Source organism: Anopheles coluzzii, chromosome X (assembly GCF_943734685.1).
Source record: "Anopheles coluzzii chromosome X, AcolN3, whole genome shotgun sequence".
Classification (NCBI taxonomy): Eukaryota; Metazoa; Arthropoda; class Insecta; order Diptera; family Culicidae; genus Anopheles; species Anopheles coluzzii.
Genome location: NC_064669.1, coordinates 15,617,756 through 15,632,913, shown reverse-complemented (window position 1 = coordinate 15,632,913; position 15,158 = coordinate 15,617,756). Strand labels below are relative to the sequence as shown.

The 15,158-nt window shown below is 43.5% G+C and overlaps 2 protein-coding genes across 2 annotated transcripts; one reads left to right on the top strand and one right to left on the bottom strand.

Annotated features, from left to right (window-relative positions):
* The first annotated feature begins 1,312 nt into the window (after window positions 1–1,312).
* LOC120951313 (ras-related protein Rab-40C) lies at window positions 1,313–10,909 on the top strand. Its single transcript, XM_040369972.2, has 3 exons — window positions 1,313–2,387; window positions 2,484–2,681; window positions 7,634–10,909. Exons 2-3 carry the CDS (start codon window positions 2,555–2,557, stop codon window positions 8,293–8,295), a joined length of 789 nt encoding a protein of 262 aa, XP_040225906.1. The 5' UTR covers window positions 1,313–2,387; window positions 2,484–2,554; the 3' UTR covers window positions 8,296–10,909.
* A 298-nt stretch (window positions 10,910–11,207) lies between these two features.
* Window positions 11,208–14,719, bottom strand: LOC120951311 (sodium channel protein Nach). The gene is made up of 3 exons (XM_040369958.2): window positions 13,692–14,719; window positions 13,074–13,577; window positions 11,208–12,950 (listed from the first exon to the last, which is right to left on the bottom strand). The coding sequence occupies exons 1-3, from the start codon at window positions 14,456–14,458 to the stop codon at window positions 12,305–12,307; spliced, it is 1,917 nt and encodes a 638-aa protein (XP_040225892.2). The 5' UTR covers window positions 14,459–14,719; the 3' UTR covers window positions 11,208–12,304.
* Window positions 14,720–15,158: the final 439 nt, after the last annotated feature.

Here is a 15,158-nt window from a genome sequence, read left to right as displayed (position 1 = left end):
GGTTCCCAAATATTATTGGTCGTTTCCCAAATATTATTGGTCGGTTCCCAAATATAATATAATATAATACCGACCAATAATATTTGGGAAACGACCAATAATATTTGGGAACCGACCAATAATATTTGGGAACCGACCAATAAATCGTGGGTTGCTACCAAAAAATTATGGGAAATGACCAAAAAATCGTGGGAACGCACCAATAAATCGTGGGAACCAACCAATAAATCGTGGGAAACCCTGTAATCAGCCACAAAGTACGACATCGGAACGATTTTTCGTTAAACAGCCCTAAATCAGCTATAAAGTACGAGCGGGCTATTTGGGAAGAAGAAGAATAAGATTTGATTTTCCAGACGTTTAAGTTTAATTTGTGGCGCTTGGGTAATCCGCGGCACCCTGGCATAGGGAAGCTGCTTAGGCGCTATTTAGAAGGACCACCTGCAACTTTGATGCTGTTTATCTACTGCAAAGGCGAATTCAAGCAGCAATTTTTAGCTTGCCAAAATTGGCTGCTTAAGCAATTTTGGCTATTTGGTGATGGACTTTCACCCAAACTGCCAGCTATTCTAGAAGTTTCCACTCCAACGTTGACGAATAAAAAAAATTAGACCAATCGTTCAAACTGTCACCGTGGTTGTCAACCACTGCATTGCCCTCTACGTGTATCCGTAGCAATAGACGATGCGCAATCTCAGATTGCGCATATATTCGTTTTATCAAAACATAAGTCATTTCGCGTAGCCAACCCTGAGCTATAAACGTCATTTCCATACATTTTCAGATTGCGCCAAGATTGCGCATAAATTTTCAAGATTATATGTCCGAGGTATATAAATTTTTTTGACAGATAAATATATCAAACCGACCCGTTTGACAGATAAATATATGCGCAATCTGAGATTGCGCATCGTCTATTGCTACGGTCATGTCCATACATTTTCAGATTGCACCACGATTGCGCATAAATTTTCAAGATTATATGTCCGAGATATATAATTTTTTTTTGACAGATAAATATATCAAACCGACCCGTTTGACAGATAAATATATGCGCAATCTGAGATTGCGCATCGTCTATTGCTACGGTATCACTGAAAAAACTGATCTAATTTTTACCTTTTTCTATTCACCTCGTAGGTGAGCTACAAACCCGACTTTGTACATTTTGTTGCTCACGCGTACCTAAAAATTATCCCTTCTCGGTTGCCCATCGGACACCACCCAAAAAATGTTTTTGTAACCATTTGAATTAAATTGCTGCCTCGTACTACAATGAAACGATCATACACCGGGGTGGAAGCGATTCTATAAAAATAATACAAAACGCACCTTGGCACTGTAAACGGCGGCAAAGCGGCGGATCCCGTTTGACGTTTCGGTTCCTCCATCTGTCGAGCGCGCCTGACAGTTGGCATGTTATTTTCGTTTTCTTTGTTCCTGTTCCAAGTGCATTTTGCATGGCACAACACCAAAAAAAAAAAAAAGGGACACATTTGAGTGAATGCGTGTGCGCGTGTGTGCGCTCATTGTGCGTATCGTCTTCCTGTGGCGTTTGCTTCCTTGCTTGCTTGCCTGCCTGGCTACTAGATCACGGACGGCTCTGGCGTGCGTTGTAAACATCGAGGTGTACGGCTCGCCAAACAAACCGTGCAATTGCCGTGCAAAGTGAAACTTCCGACCGACCAGCTGCTGCTGCTGCCCAAGTGTGAGTCACCTGGCAGTGAAAGGGAGGGAAATCAAACGCACACCCGTCTCTGTGAGGGGAGGGGGGAAAACAATCTCCACCCCACCGCGCAACCTGTGGTGGACGCGGGCACGGTTGGAGGTGACAGTGGCGCTAGCCAAAAGTGAAGACACAAAATAACCCACGAAAACGTTTTCACGAAAGTTGTGACACGTTTCTATAGTGTGTGTATGTATTTGCGTGTATTTAAGAGTGCTCACAAGCCCCACATCCTGTGTCTGTGAGAGTGTGTGTGAAAGTCAGTGTGTGATTTTGGGGGGTGAATGGTTGCGCGGAGTGCACAGGTGTTGCAGGAAGACGGTGAGAATCCGATCTAATCACTTTACCAAGGCCGCTTAGAAGTTTGACAACAGTGGTGTGTGTGTGTGTGTGTGTGACCTTTCCGTAAGGGGAAAAGGCTACGAAGTTACTTACTCGCGCGAAGTTGCTAGCATGTACCAGTGCGGAGTTGCAGTAGCACTGTACGGCCATTGAAACGGTGGCCCCAGTACTTGGATACGGCCAAAGGGATAAGCTACTATCAACCACAACCCACCAGCCCAACCCAAACCCGATTATCCTTCAACCCAACCATGACTTAACTGTTGCGGCACAGTGCTGAGAGAGCGATGGTGCTTACACGAACCGAAAGACTTGTTTGGTATGCGTATGCAGCAGCAGCCGGGCAGGAGGAACGGTCAACATTCCGGACTAAACACTAATCATCCTTTTTTCGATTTTTGTTCTCTCTTTTTAGACGTAAGAAGAGACAGCATTTACACAACACCGCACCACGGACGAAACACATAGAAAGAGGCAAACCAAACGATGGCGAAGGAATACGACTATCTACTGAAGGTGCTGCTGGTCGGCGACAGTGACGTCGGCAAGCAGGAAATTCTCTCCGGCCTGGACGATGGCTCGACGGAAAGTCCCTTCTGCAGCGGTAGCGGCAGTACGTCACATTACTTTATCTGCCAGCCTAATCTATACTAGCAACCTACTACCACTACAACCATTTTGCGGTCTTGGTCTGCTGTAGAAGTGTTCGAAACTACTCACAGTTTCGTGCCTTCATTTGTCAATCCGTTGTGGCAGGTTTAAGGGCGGAAGCCTCCACGCCATCTGGCCAATTTCGGCCTAACACGCCCGCTTCTGTCCTCGTGGGCTTAAAAATACTTAACGGGTTGAGCTTTCTGTATTTCCATGCGTATTACATGACCAGCACGAAAGTGAATCTTGTCGTTGTAGTGGCTCCTCCAATGTCCTTTCACTCATAAGGAGCCCAAAGAAGAAAAAAGCCTTTCTAACTAGCTTGATAAATTTGGCAGTTATTTTAAAAGTATCCATACATTTTTATCGTCGTTTTATTTTATGGTAAACGACTTTGAAACTTTTGATCAAATGGTTCATGTTGTGTCGTTTTGCCAACATTTCATCTGCCGTATGGTGAGAATTTTCTCTTACAGAATAGTTTTTGGCTACCTTTTTCGGCATGAGAGACAAATCGATCCTGAAGGATTAGGAAAAATATTGTACAGGCGGTATTCAAAACGTCAGTACTCCTGTAGTTTTAACACAGACTGGTAACCTTTTCGAGCTGCGGGCCTCAGTAGTGACAAAATTGTCTTGGCGAGTCTTTCCCCGAGTTGCGCGAATAATGCGTTCCAGGGACAAGCGCGTTACTTGGATTTAATAATCTAATCAAATTTAATGCAGTATAGGCTCGATAATCTAGAAGAGGCGAAAGAACTCCGCAGGAGCCAAAGCCTCTCTAAACCATGCTAACAACAACAACAACTCGATAATCCATTCTCGATACACCGCACCTCAATAATCCGCACTTTTGACAACTAAATTCATGAGGTGAAGAGTGTTCGATCAAAAGCAGTGAACTATGATTAAAAATATTAATAATAATGACGTCAAAACGTCATTCGATAATCCGCACTCAATCAAGTGCGGATTACCAAGCGTATGCTGTAATCTACTGGTCATTATTACTTATTTCATACGATTCGTGTAGAAAATTCGGTTATTTCTGTGAACTTAGCGATTTCAAACTTTATGCAAAACTGCAATTTTTATGTGAATTTAGCAATTGTTGGAGGAAATTGTACCAATTAGACGTATGAATTGTCAAGCGTATGAATCACAATCTGGACGATGGGTTCAATTCATCGCCAGCTTTGTATCTGACACTCAACAAGGGTAGAAGTCAAACTATTAATGGGCTAGATGAGAAAGCTGATTTTGTTTGAATGCAATACGATTAAAAAAAAATGATTAAATACAGAGCAATCAAAATCTGATGAAGCTCATGTTCTTCCAATCTATATTCTGATGTTCTTGGCACAGCAACAGCTGATTTTCCTCTGGGGGAACTCAAAGGGCATGTAGCTGCTAATCTTTCTTCAAACCACCTTGTTATGTTAAGCAAGGATGGTCCAAATGTCAACCAAAGCCTTGAGAGCTAAATTAACAGCAAGCTGATTCGTGAAAGAGGATTCCAGCTCGTTGATATCTGCAAGCGGGTTGTAGACTTGAGGGTTGATTGATTCATCGACATCTTTAAAATGTTATTCTTGCTGAAGAATATTACTCACAAAAAATATTTTGAATTTTGATGAAATTAGCTTATTTTTGATTAAATTTGATTAATTGGCCTTTCCGATGATTAAATTTGTTAGCAACAAATGTTTGATGAACAATTCTTAACAGAAACAACTCACGATTTAGTTTCAACTTCATTCAAAGTCGTGAATGTCTTACTCATACGTATGTAGTTTATTAACATTACTTTTTTATTGTTAAACCATCAATCAAGACACTTGGCGACCAATTAGGCAATTTCTATTAGAACAAGATTTGTACAAATTAACAAAATTACTCAGCCAACAGGAATTAAAAACGCAAGCTCTCACACTTTTTTGGCATATTGTTTTGGAAAAAGTCGAACCCATCTTTAGGTAAACTAAAGAATAGAACATTATATTTCTGCAAAACATTTAGAAATCAGATGAAATCAGATGTCAGCACAAACACGTGTGACTTTTGATAGAATGTTACAAACGATCTCTATCAGGCTTCCATCTGGCTTCCAAGACCAATGTGATTAGATAAACTACAGGTGGACTTATGACACTGATTTTGGTCGCCATAATGAATGGAGATTTCTGGCATCTTCCACTCCTCTGTAAAGATCTGAACTGGACTGAACGACCCGTTGTAATTTACGGACTTTAGACAGCATCAAATTCGCTGCTTTAATTCCAGCTGAAAAATTTTGATAATCAAAATGACACCAATATCAACTTTCCTTTACAAAATTCACTGCTTTGTATTGGAACTAACGCGTCATGGCCATTTTTTGCAAATTATTTCTGCGTACTGAATCTTGTTAGTTGCTATTAAACTATGATCCAAATGTTGGAAATATCAAAGGCCTATGACTAATTAAAAAAATAGCTGTAGCAGATTATTTTCAAACTTTTTTTGCGACAATTGCAGAACTTTTTGCGACAATCGCAGAACTTTTTGCGACAATCGCAGAACTTTTTGCGACAATCGCAGAACTTTTTGCGACAATCGCAGAACTTTTTGCGACAATCGCAAAAGTTTTTGCGACAATCGCAGAACTGTTTTTTGCAAAAACACTGGCCAGAGATTAAACTTTTGTAACGTAACTATCATCCCAAAATGAAAAAAGCGGCTAATGATCTGATTTTGTATCATATCATCATATCATATCATATTATATTAATGTAAAAACTAGGCTGCGGCCCGTGCTACTATTTTCAGTGGCATTTTGGCCCGCGGGGTCAAATGAGAGCTGCTCTACTACTTGATGTACTTCTATAGAAACCACGATACTGCCTTTGGCAGCAAAGTTCTTTAAAATTCAAAGTTTTTTGTTTTTGTTTTTTTTTTTATAGAAACTTTGAGCCTACTGGCTTTATTCATCTTTGCTAAATTCAAAGTAAACCTATGTTTGCTAAGCAATTATAAATTCGGCGTCGAGACAACTCGATTGCAAGAATCGAATAAGCTTAAATATTATTTTTCTGGATGTTTTGTACCGCATCCTGCTACTAATCTTCTTAAATTGGATTACTTTAGTACACGTGCTTTTTTGGTGAAGATTGGTGCCGTTTTATGTTTCTTTCATCAGTTCAGTATCAGTTAATAAAAACGTTCAAAAATGTCAACTCAATTATTTACATAAAAATACATTAAACAGCCTTTCTTATCAATCGTTTTGTTCCATATATTTCAACGATTAATAACTAGAAATACTCTGAGCCGAACGTGAGGTAAACTCACTCTCAATCTAATAATATGCCCGTGATGGATTTAATACCCACGGCCAAACCTACCGAACATACCACTGACCTGCTATGACTAAAGCAATAAATGACTGATAATTATAATAGCGCTATAGCGCCACAGCGGTTAATGCAGGCGTGCAGGGAAGTGCTGCAATATGACGGAGGTGGGCTGGAACAGAGGCGGCAACTAGGGATATACAAATTTATGGAGAATGGAAGAGGTGGTGCGTTGATATTGTTGGATAGAATATTTTTGGTGGTGCGAAGCGCTCTTCTAACCTAACCATACCTAGCATCCGGCAACGAATTGAATAGGGTGACATCGGGGCACCAAAGTTTCGATTAAAAGCTCTAATTGCGAAGCGAGTGAACTTATTTTTTGATATCACCTAATCCTAGCATGGCGGTTACACTATCCAGAGTTATCTAGTGAACATGTTGTATGAATTCTGCGAGCATTAGGTCGCCCAAAAGACTTTGAAAAGCATTTTTGCGTGCAAAGTTCGAGACCATTAGATGTGCACCACAAGGTTAAAAGAGTAGAGATGATTCTGGAGAGCACATTCGTCGTTGGTCAAGGATATGGGACGAAACAATTTGATACCATCTGCGGGGTAAAACATTTGTACAGTAATTAAGAAATCGAATAAATAAAAGCGGGCTGAGGTCGCTTCCTTGTGGCACACACGGAGATCTACGAATTTCCCATGACAGAGAGCTACCAACTCTAGCATGGTAATTTCGATTTGATAAAGAAGATGAAACCCAACTTAGCTACGGATCTTCAATTTCCAGTATATATTTGTATAGCTTTTCGACTAATGTATGGAGAATGCTATCAAACGTAGCATTGAGGTCTTTTTTTGGTACAGTTTCGAACAATATTATGGACTTGATCAGCATTATAATTTATAATAATATTTAACAGGCTTATTCTATTATTTTACCCGTTTCGAGTCGACTCGAGAAATTTGATTCGTAATAGGCAATTTCCTTATAGATAATCAAACGAAGTGATTTATTCTTATCTAATTTCTTGGAATTATCGGTTTTTTTCATATTGGTCCATTAAATTTGGTTTTACTGGTATAAAAATGAATTTCTTTAATTAATTTTAACACATATCAGTATTTAACTTTTCATAGCAAGTAAACTGAAATATTTTACTGCCGAAACATCCCATTCGATCCATTTCCCGCTAGGGTTTTGATGTCGAGAACGACAAGCTTGAATCGATTCTGGTATCGAAAGACCACTTAGATGTTTTTTATGGATAAAACTCTCCCACCAGACACATTTATATAGAAACCTTCAAACCGCTATTGGAAGCGGGATAGCTTAGTTGTTAAGTAAGGCCTGATTTCCATAGCAATATTCAACTCAGCGTCGAGACATCTCGATTTGCAAGAACAGAATAAGCCTGAATGTTTACTAAGCAATAATAATATGAATTTAAATAGGGCAGGCCACACAGACGACCCTCGCTGGGAATTAAGATTGCGACACCGTTGTTTTGCTGTTTTGCTACCAACCTACCGACAACTAATTTCTGTCCCCCGTCCGGTTTACCTCATTGCAGCGGCGCACAAAACGACCACGATCCTTCTCGACGGCAAGCGCGTGAAGCTACAGATCTGGGACACGTCCGGCCAGGGGCGCTTCTGCACGATCATCCGGTCGTACTCGCGCGGCGCCCAGGGCATCATCCTCGTGTACGACATCACGAACAAGTGGAGCTTCGACGGATTGAACCGGTGGCTGAAGGAGGTGGAGGAGCATGCGCCGGGCGTACCGAAGGTGCTGGTCGGCAACCGTCTGCATCTCGCGTTCAAGCGGCAGGTCGCGGCCAAGCAGGCGGAACTGTACGCCTCCCGGAACAAGATGGCGTGCTTCGAGATATCGCCCCTGTGCGACTTCAACATCCGCGAGTCGTTCTGCGAGCTCGCCCGGATGGCCCTGCACCGAAATGGCATGGAGCGGATCTGGCGCACGAACAAGGTGCTGTCGCTGCAGGAGCTGTGCTGCCGGAGCATCTGCCGGCGGACGAACGTGTACACGATCGACAGCCTGCCGCTGCCGCCGTCGGTAAAGTCGTACCTGCGATCGTACGCCCTCACCTCCTCCCAGTGCTTGAACACGGTGCTGAACAATTCCGCGTCGATAGCGAAGAATCTCAAGTGCAAAACGGCCACCTCCTACCATCTGAAGCACAACGTGCGCAACGGTTGCGTGATTTCATGATTGTCGTTTTGGGCGTTGGGGTCCGCCTAAGGGCGGACGCGCGAATGCGCACTCTAGCCCACGGTTACGGTGGTCTTGTATGTACAGGAAGGATCAATTACTTCAACCGCACACATCCGCAGACACATATGCACACACATACATACAACCACACGACACACACACAGTCAGCCAAGGCTGTAACTATATAACATGATACGGATGGAGAGAAGAGCGCACATTGCTTAATCTATTGTCTTTGGATTGGTGTGTGTGTGTGTGTATGTAGTGAGTGTGTGCGTGCGTGTGTGTGTATGTGTGTGTGCGTGTGTGGGCGAGTTTGTATTTTTTTTGTTTCGTTAAGTAAGGCATTATTTTAACACCACTTGCTCTTGATCCTCAGAAGTATTTCTTTCGTTGTTGCTCTTCTCTTCACAACTAACACTATTACCTCACACACGTGCTCGGTGCGCAATGAGTGGCCGCATGGCCAAGCCAAGCACACTAAACAGTTAGTTACGTGGCGCTACGGCAGGCAAGAAAGGATAATAGGTGCGACAGTGGCACACACCCCGATTACCTCTCGAAACTAATATTACCACCACCACTATTACTACTACTACTACTACTACTACTACAGTCACCACACGTCCATTCGGGCATTCAGCTAATAAGCCCTTGTTAGATTTTACGCCGTCAGCTTTCATCGGATTAATTGGTCAAGCAATGTTTTTCAGCCAATGTTCTGGCGCCACGGATGATTTTCACCTCATCTTTGTAAACAAAAAAAGCAAAAGATCTGAAACAAATGTGTTGAAAACCCATCCTTACGAAACGCAGAACAATAGTCACTGGGAAAAACTGTGCTGTTCTAGAAAAAATAGTACTTGAACCAAGAGATGCTATCGTGCGAGTGAGTCTCGTGTCTCACACCATTTTACATCACGAAAGGGCGAGCTCGTTTGCTCCGAACCGAATCACGCAAAAAAACAAACAAAAAAATACTTCTTAAGTGAATTGTTTGTTTACACACGTAAATGCACACCTAGTTTGTAGATCGGTCCCGTAAACTTTATTTACATCCTGTCTATTATCATCTATATTTCTGCCCCCTACATTCACCATCCCCTTGAGCGACTTTGGGCACAAGACAAGAAATGAACCAAATACTAATTTTATTAACACTTTGTCAATATATTACATTATACAAGAACAACAACAAAAAAGAAGAAAAAAACGAAGAAAACGAATTAGTCGAGCACACACAATGTCATGCTAGGCGCACAGAAACACTCCCACACAGCTACAGCGAAGGCGTCAGAGACGTTCAATAGACAGGATTGAGGCGATAGTGTGGAATTTAAGTTTTTTTTGTGTGTTTTTTCGATGCCCGAGGGATTTGTTGCGATTTTGTACGGCAAAAAGCAAAAATCAGAAAACAAAACAAAAAAAAAACCGCCAAGAGCAGAAAGGAATATCGACTAGACTAAAGTCAGCAGACGATAGAGAGAGAGAGAGAGAGAGAGAGAGAGAGAGAGAGGCGATGATTGAACACAGAAAAATAGACTGCAGCAACTTCCCTTTAGCCACGCATGCGATGGTCCCACCGTCGCGAATGACGGAAGCGTGCTTTTGTTTTATTAGTTCGTTTCGTTTTTTTTTTCGTTTTGCTATGTATAAAACGCGTATATATATGTATAGGTTAAGTACATGTCGGCACCACAGCAGAAAGTCATTCTTTAGCTTAGCTACTAAAAAAACCCTCTTTATTAACAGAAAACGGAACAGAAAAAAATACAGATCATCCAAAACATTTCGGCCACAAAACATCTCTCCACCCTCCCAATCATCCCGACTAAAAAAGCAACAAAAAAAGGAAAAACTCACAAACGCGCTACAATTGCGCCAGGTATTGATAGTTTAGCGGTGACGTTCTACTGGCGTTGGTGTAGGTTTAGTGTGTGCTCTAAGGTCGTCTGTGAAACCACACGCGCTAGTAAGAACACGATTAGCAAACAGGCGAGAGGTGCCTGGCGTAAGTCCCTCCGTGTTGGAAGGATGAAAACTTTTTCTACGATGTATTTGTTTTTTACCTACTCGAGAACGAAGGTGGATGCCCGCGTTTGGATGCACTTTTGCCCCACCGCGTGTGTGTGTGGGTGTTTGTGCATGTGTGTGTTTGGATAAATTCCATTAATATGCTTATTCCAGGTGCGATAATGTTCAGCATTAAAAATGATGTACATTTAAACTCAACATAAAAACACACACATACAAACACGTGATAACACCGCAAATAAAATCGCGCAAATAAGATTGCAGACGGAAGAGGAACAATACATTCTTACACAATGTGTAGGAAGGGTGAAACACAAAAAGTCATACATACACACAGAGACGCACGCACGTAAAATAAGAAAAAAAGTACAATCAAAGTTTGATTTTGTTTTTATGTAGTTTTTTTCTTCTTCATTTTCGTTGGTTCACTTTGAGTAGTAAGTGCAAACAAAAAAACGGAGAACAGAAACGCACAACTTCCAGCATGTAGTAGAGGCAACAACATGGCACGAAGAAGTAGGAGAGAGAGAGAGAGAGAGAGAGAGAGAGAGAGAGAGAGAGGGGGGGGGGGGGGTGGTCTGAGACTACCGAAAGAGGAGTTAAACCCAGCATCAAAACTCTGTGAGAGACAGGACAAACAAACAAACAAAAATGGAGATTCAGCGTTTGGAGCTATGATTTCAATTTATTTATGAGGTGTTTTTATTTCTTTAAGTAGCAATTTACGATACAGTACGGAAGGAAAATAAAGAATATGAATGAATTATTAATAAAAAAAAAAGAAAATTCGATTTGTGTGTATATGTCGGGTTGAAAATATTTCAAAGAAGACAAATGATTAAAAAAAGAAGTAACCAGACCTCGTTTTTTAATCTATCATGCAGAATGAATGAAGGAACGCTTTCCATTTTCCAATCCTGAATGTTTTTTTTTTGTGATGAATTGCTTTCATACCTATTGGTAATGAATAGTTCGATTAAAAATTCTCAGATATAGGGGAAGGCGGGTCAAAATGGCACTGTTAAGGATTTTGCTCTGTATCCCATTGGAAAAATCACTTTATGCTAATGTTTTGACTGATGGAAAAAATTGTAGTAGGCATATTATAAACTAATTAAATGTATAAAATGAAATTTAAAAATCAACAAAAGTCAGGAAAACGAATTGTGCGGGGTAAAATGCTCTCGCTATGGGGCAAAATGGTCATAAACTAAATTTCAAAACACATCAAAACAAAGGGGCAACGTTGGACTTTAGGCTTTGGTTTATGTTCTGCCATCTAGGTAGAATTGTCAGGCTAAAGATTACAACACTTCGATCTCTATTTAAGTGTTTTGTTAACTTATACATGCAATTAATTAGCTGGAATATTTTACTAATGCACGTCTTGATAGTCATTTTTCTTATCGAAAGAGTATACATACATACAGCATAGTTTTATTTATGTAAAACAAATATATTGTAGCGACCTTTTTTTACACCATAGCCTCATCATATAGCTCCAGTCAAAAAAGCCGCCGATTTTGCCCCAAGCTGAAACATTTCACAAACTTTTACGTAAAAAATGCATTAAATTAAAACAGTTAGATTTTTACTTTAATCATAGATACATGTCTTGTGCCTCGATACACATCATTTTTCTTCTATAACTATTTGCTAAATTCTTACGAAAGCTTTTTTTTCGAGACGGTGAAAATTAAATCGTTTTGAATTAAAACTTTATTTGCTGATTTATTAGTTCATGAAAAATTCACGGTGTTCTTGAACAACTGGATTTCATGTTGTTCAATCATTTGAAATAATTCATTCAAACGTGTTAATTTGCCAATAGTGCAGGTGACCATTTTGCCCCACGTTCCCTTAATTAAGATGCACCAAAATCTTTTCTGTTTGCTGTGTTGAAATTCCAGAATCTTCAAAGTTATCTCTGGCAAACAGATGCAAACAACGCAGAGTCGGTTCCACCCCGCTTTTACGGCAAGTAACCGTCGTAAATATATCCACCCCCGACACCACCACCACCATCGCCACCGTACTGTGTTACCTTTTTCTCCGCATACTTACTGCCGGCGTAGTTGGCGTGCCCGAGCTGGAACAGATTGTGCTTCCTGGTGCCCTGGCTGTGGAGCTGATTGAGCCGGTTCCGGTTCAGGCCCGGGTAGGAGGCCGGATCGGTCCCCTGGTACTGCAGGGCCGACTTGTAGTCGTTAGTGATCAGCTTCACAAACACCTGCTGCTTGTCGGCGGACGGTGGCAGGGTGACCGTATCGTACACGGGCAGGGTGTCTCCGGTCGGCACCACCGGTGGTCCCGCCGGGGCCGCGACTGGCTTGAGGCCGAGCTCGTGGCGGCTCAGCGATTTGATTACCTGCTCCCGCTCGATCGCTTCCAGCTCGTCCCGGTTCTTGTACAGCATGCAGAACGCGCGCATCGTGAAGAAGTAGATGAACTCGACGCCGGACAGCAGACTGAAGCCCAGGAACAGGCCCGCAATACCGCCGAACGAGACGAGCAGATCGACCCACCCGAACAAGACCTCGCGCTTGTAGCGAATGATGGGCCAGGTCAGGTACTCGATCGTAACCTGCGCCTCCTGCTGCTCCTCTTCCGTTTTCATGCTGACGTGGGACCACAAAAATAAATGGGAGATCCAGAGTTGTAGAGAAGAGGACCAGCGGGACTTGCAAACAGAGGCTTGGCTAGCGTCTTTCTTACAGCGAAGCTAGTGTGCGTGTACTTACATCTTGGAGTACTTCTCGATGTCGTACACGGTGTTGAGACAGCCCAGCTCACAGTCCTGGCAGCTGTGGATGCTGGTGATGTTCTCGGTGTACTCGCTCAGACACTGGAAGTTGCCGGTGGTACAGCTCGGGATGGTACGGACAGGCGCGTAGAACGGCGGCACGCACTTGCAGTACTTGAGGCTTTTCGAGATCCGGCACTCCTTCATGCAGCCGGAAAAGGTGTACTTGTCCTGGTAGTACTGGAGCTTCTCCTCGTCTGGGAAGATGCACTTCCGCTGCCCGATCGACAGCTGCTGCGCGTCCTCGGTCGTGTACGTCTGCTTCATCGAGATGAGAAACTCCACCTTCGAGTCGATGTCCCACATGACCTGGGGCTGAAAGTCCCAGCCCGAGATTTCGTTGTACGAGTGCACGAAGATGTTGCTCTCCCGGAGCGGCTCGAACGTCAGCGCCCACTTCTTGTCCGTCTCGAACAGCACGTACACCTCCGAGTTGAGAATTCTAGACAGCAACAAAAACGTTAACCACAAACGTAAAACAGAGTGTTAGGAGTGCATAGCTCATTCCAGGTCCCATGCCCTCCCCCATCGGGGAAGACAACAGCCAAACACTTACTCCACCTGCTTGTTATTGGTGTAGCGCGCGTTGAACGCATAGCAGAACCCGTGCTCGGTGTACATCGGCTTGAACATCTCGCAGCAATCGATATCCTCGTCCTTGTAGCGGCAGGCCGCGAACGTGTCGTTGCACCGGACCGCCGTCCGGAACACCAGCTCGCGCAGGCTGGAGGTGCGCAGGGCTGGTGTGCTCGGCATGTCGCTCAGCATTGCCGCCACCTCGCGGATGTTGTCGTACGACAGCTGGGTGAGCAGCTTCAGGAACGGTTCGTACACCTCGCTGCCCTGCTCGTACCCGCCGAGCGTTTCGTACGCCTCCCGCCGTACCGCGTCCTCGTCGTACGGGGCGGTCGGGCACACCAGCACCGTCGGAAAGATGACCTGCTGGTTGTGGAAGTCCGTATCGAGCCCGGTAATCGTCGGGTTGGTTTGGAACTTTTCCCACAGGCTGAAGATGATCACGACCGCCGCGATGAAGCCGAACGCGACGAAGCAGAACCACATGAACCGCTCGAAGAACGGCCGGCCCTCCTCGGCAATGTACCGGACGCCGTGCAGCGTCGAGTTGTCGAAGAACTCCTTCGTCTGAAAGATGAAGCTGCGCCGGAACAGGCGCAACGTGCCGAAGGACGCTTTCGACTCCCGCCGGGGCGCTACCTTCGCTTTGCCCTTCTTGATCGCTTTCATCGTTTTGGTGAGCCGGCGACCGCGCACCCTGCCCGGATCTGGACCGGTCGGGTGGTCTTTCTGCTTGCGCTGCTCCATCCAGGGGGTTTGCTGGCTGGCACAGTACTGACGGAAGACCTACCGCTGGCGCCCGTTATTCGAGACCCGTTGCGTTGCGTGTCATTAGCCACGACTAATTGTTATCCCTCGCCCATCAATCGCCTTATCCGATGCAACAGTATGTCACGCACGTGGCACAGGGGTTGTAGAACGCGCTCCAAAATCGATACCAGCTGCCGGGAAACAATAGGCGGCAGGGTAATCTGGGACATACATCGGACAAGCATCGCTAAGTGCACATTTGCCAGAGCTTGTATTGTATTGTAGCAATGTCCTATAAATGTTGATAACGGTTCCAGGCACCTCTGGACCACGATAGACCCTGACATTCTAAATCCGTGCTAAGTGATAAGCTAATAACTTCGTAGCACCAGGGACAACTTGTAGTCCTTCGTCAAGGACAATGTTTTGTAGTACTATTGACCTGGAATTTTGGTACCCTGTGATTCCTCTTGTCGGCAATTTTGAGCCCCAATCTTACATCTACTCTAGTCACTATCAATCTGCCCTCAATCTGATCTATAAATCTAAAATCAATGATCTAACCCAAAATGTTTCTGAGAATCCTCTATTATTAAGATTCTAGGTTTATAGTAAATCTTTGCAACTGTTGGAATTCAAGGTTAAATCAATCTAGCAAGTTATCGAGGTATTGTTTTCCATTGATTTTTTTTTCGTA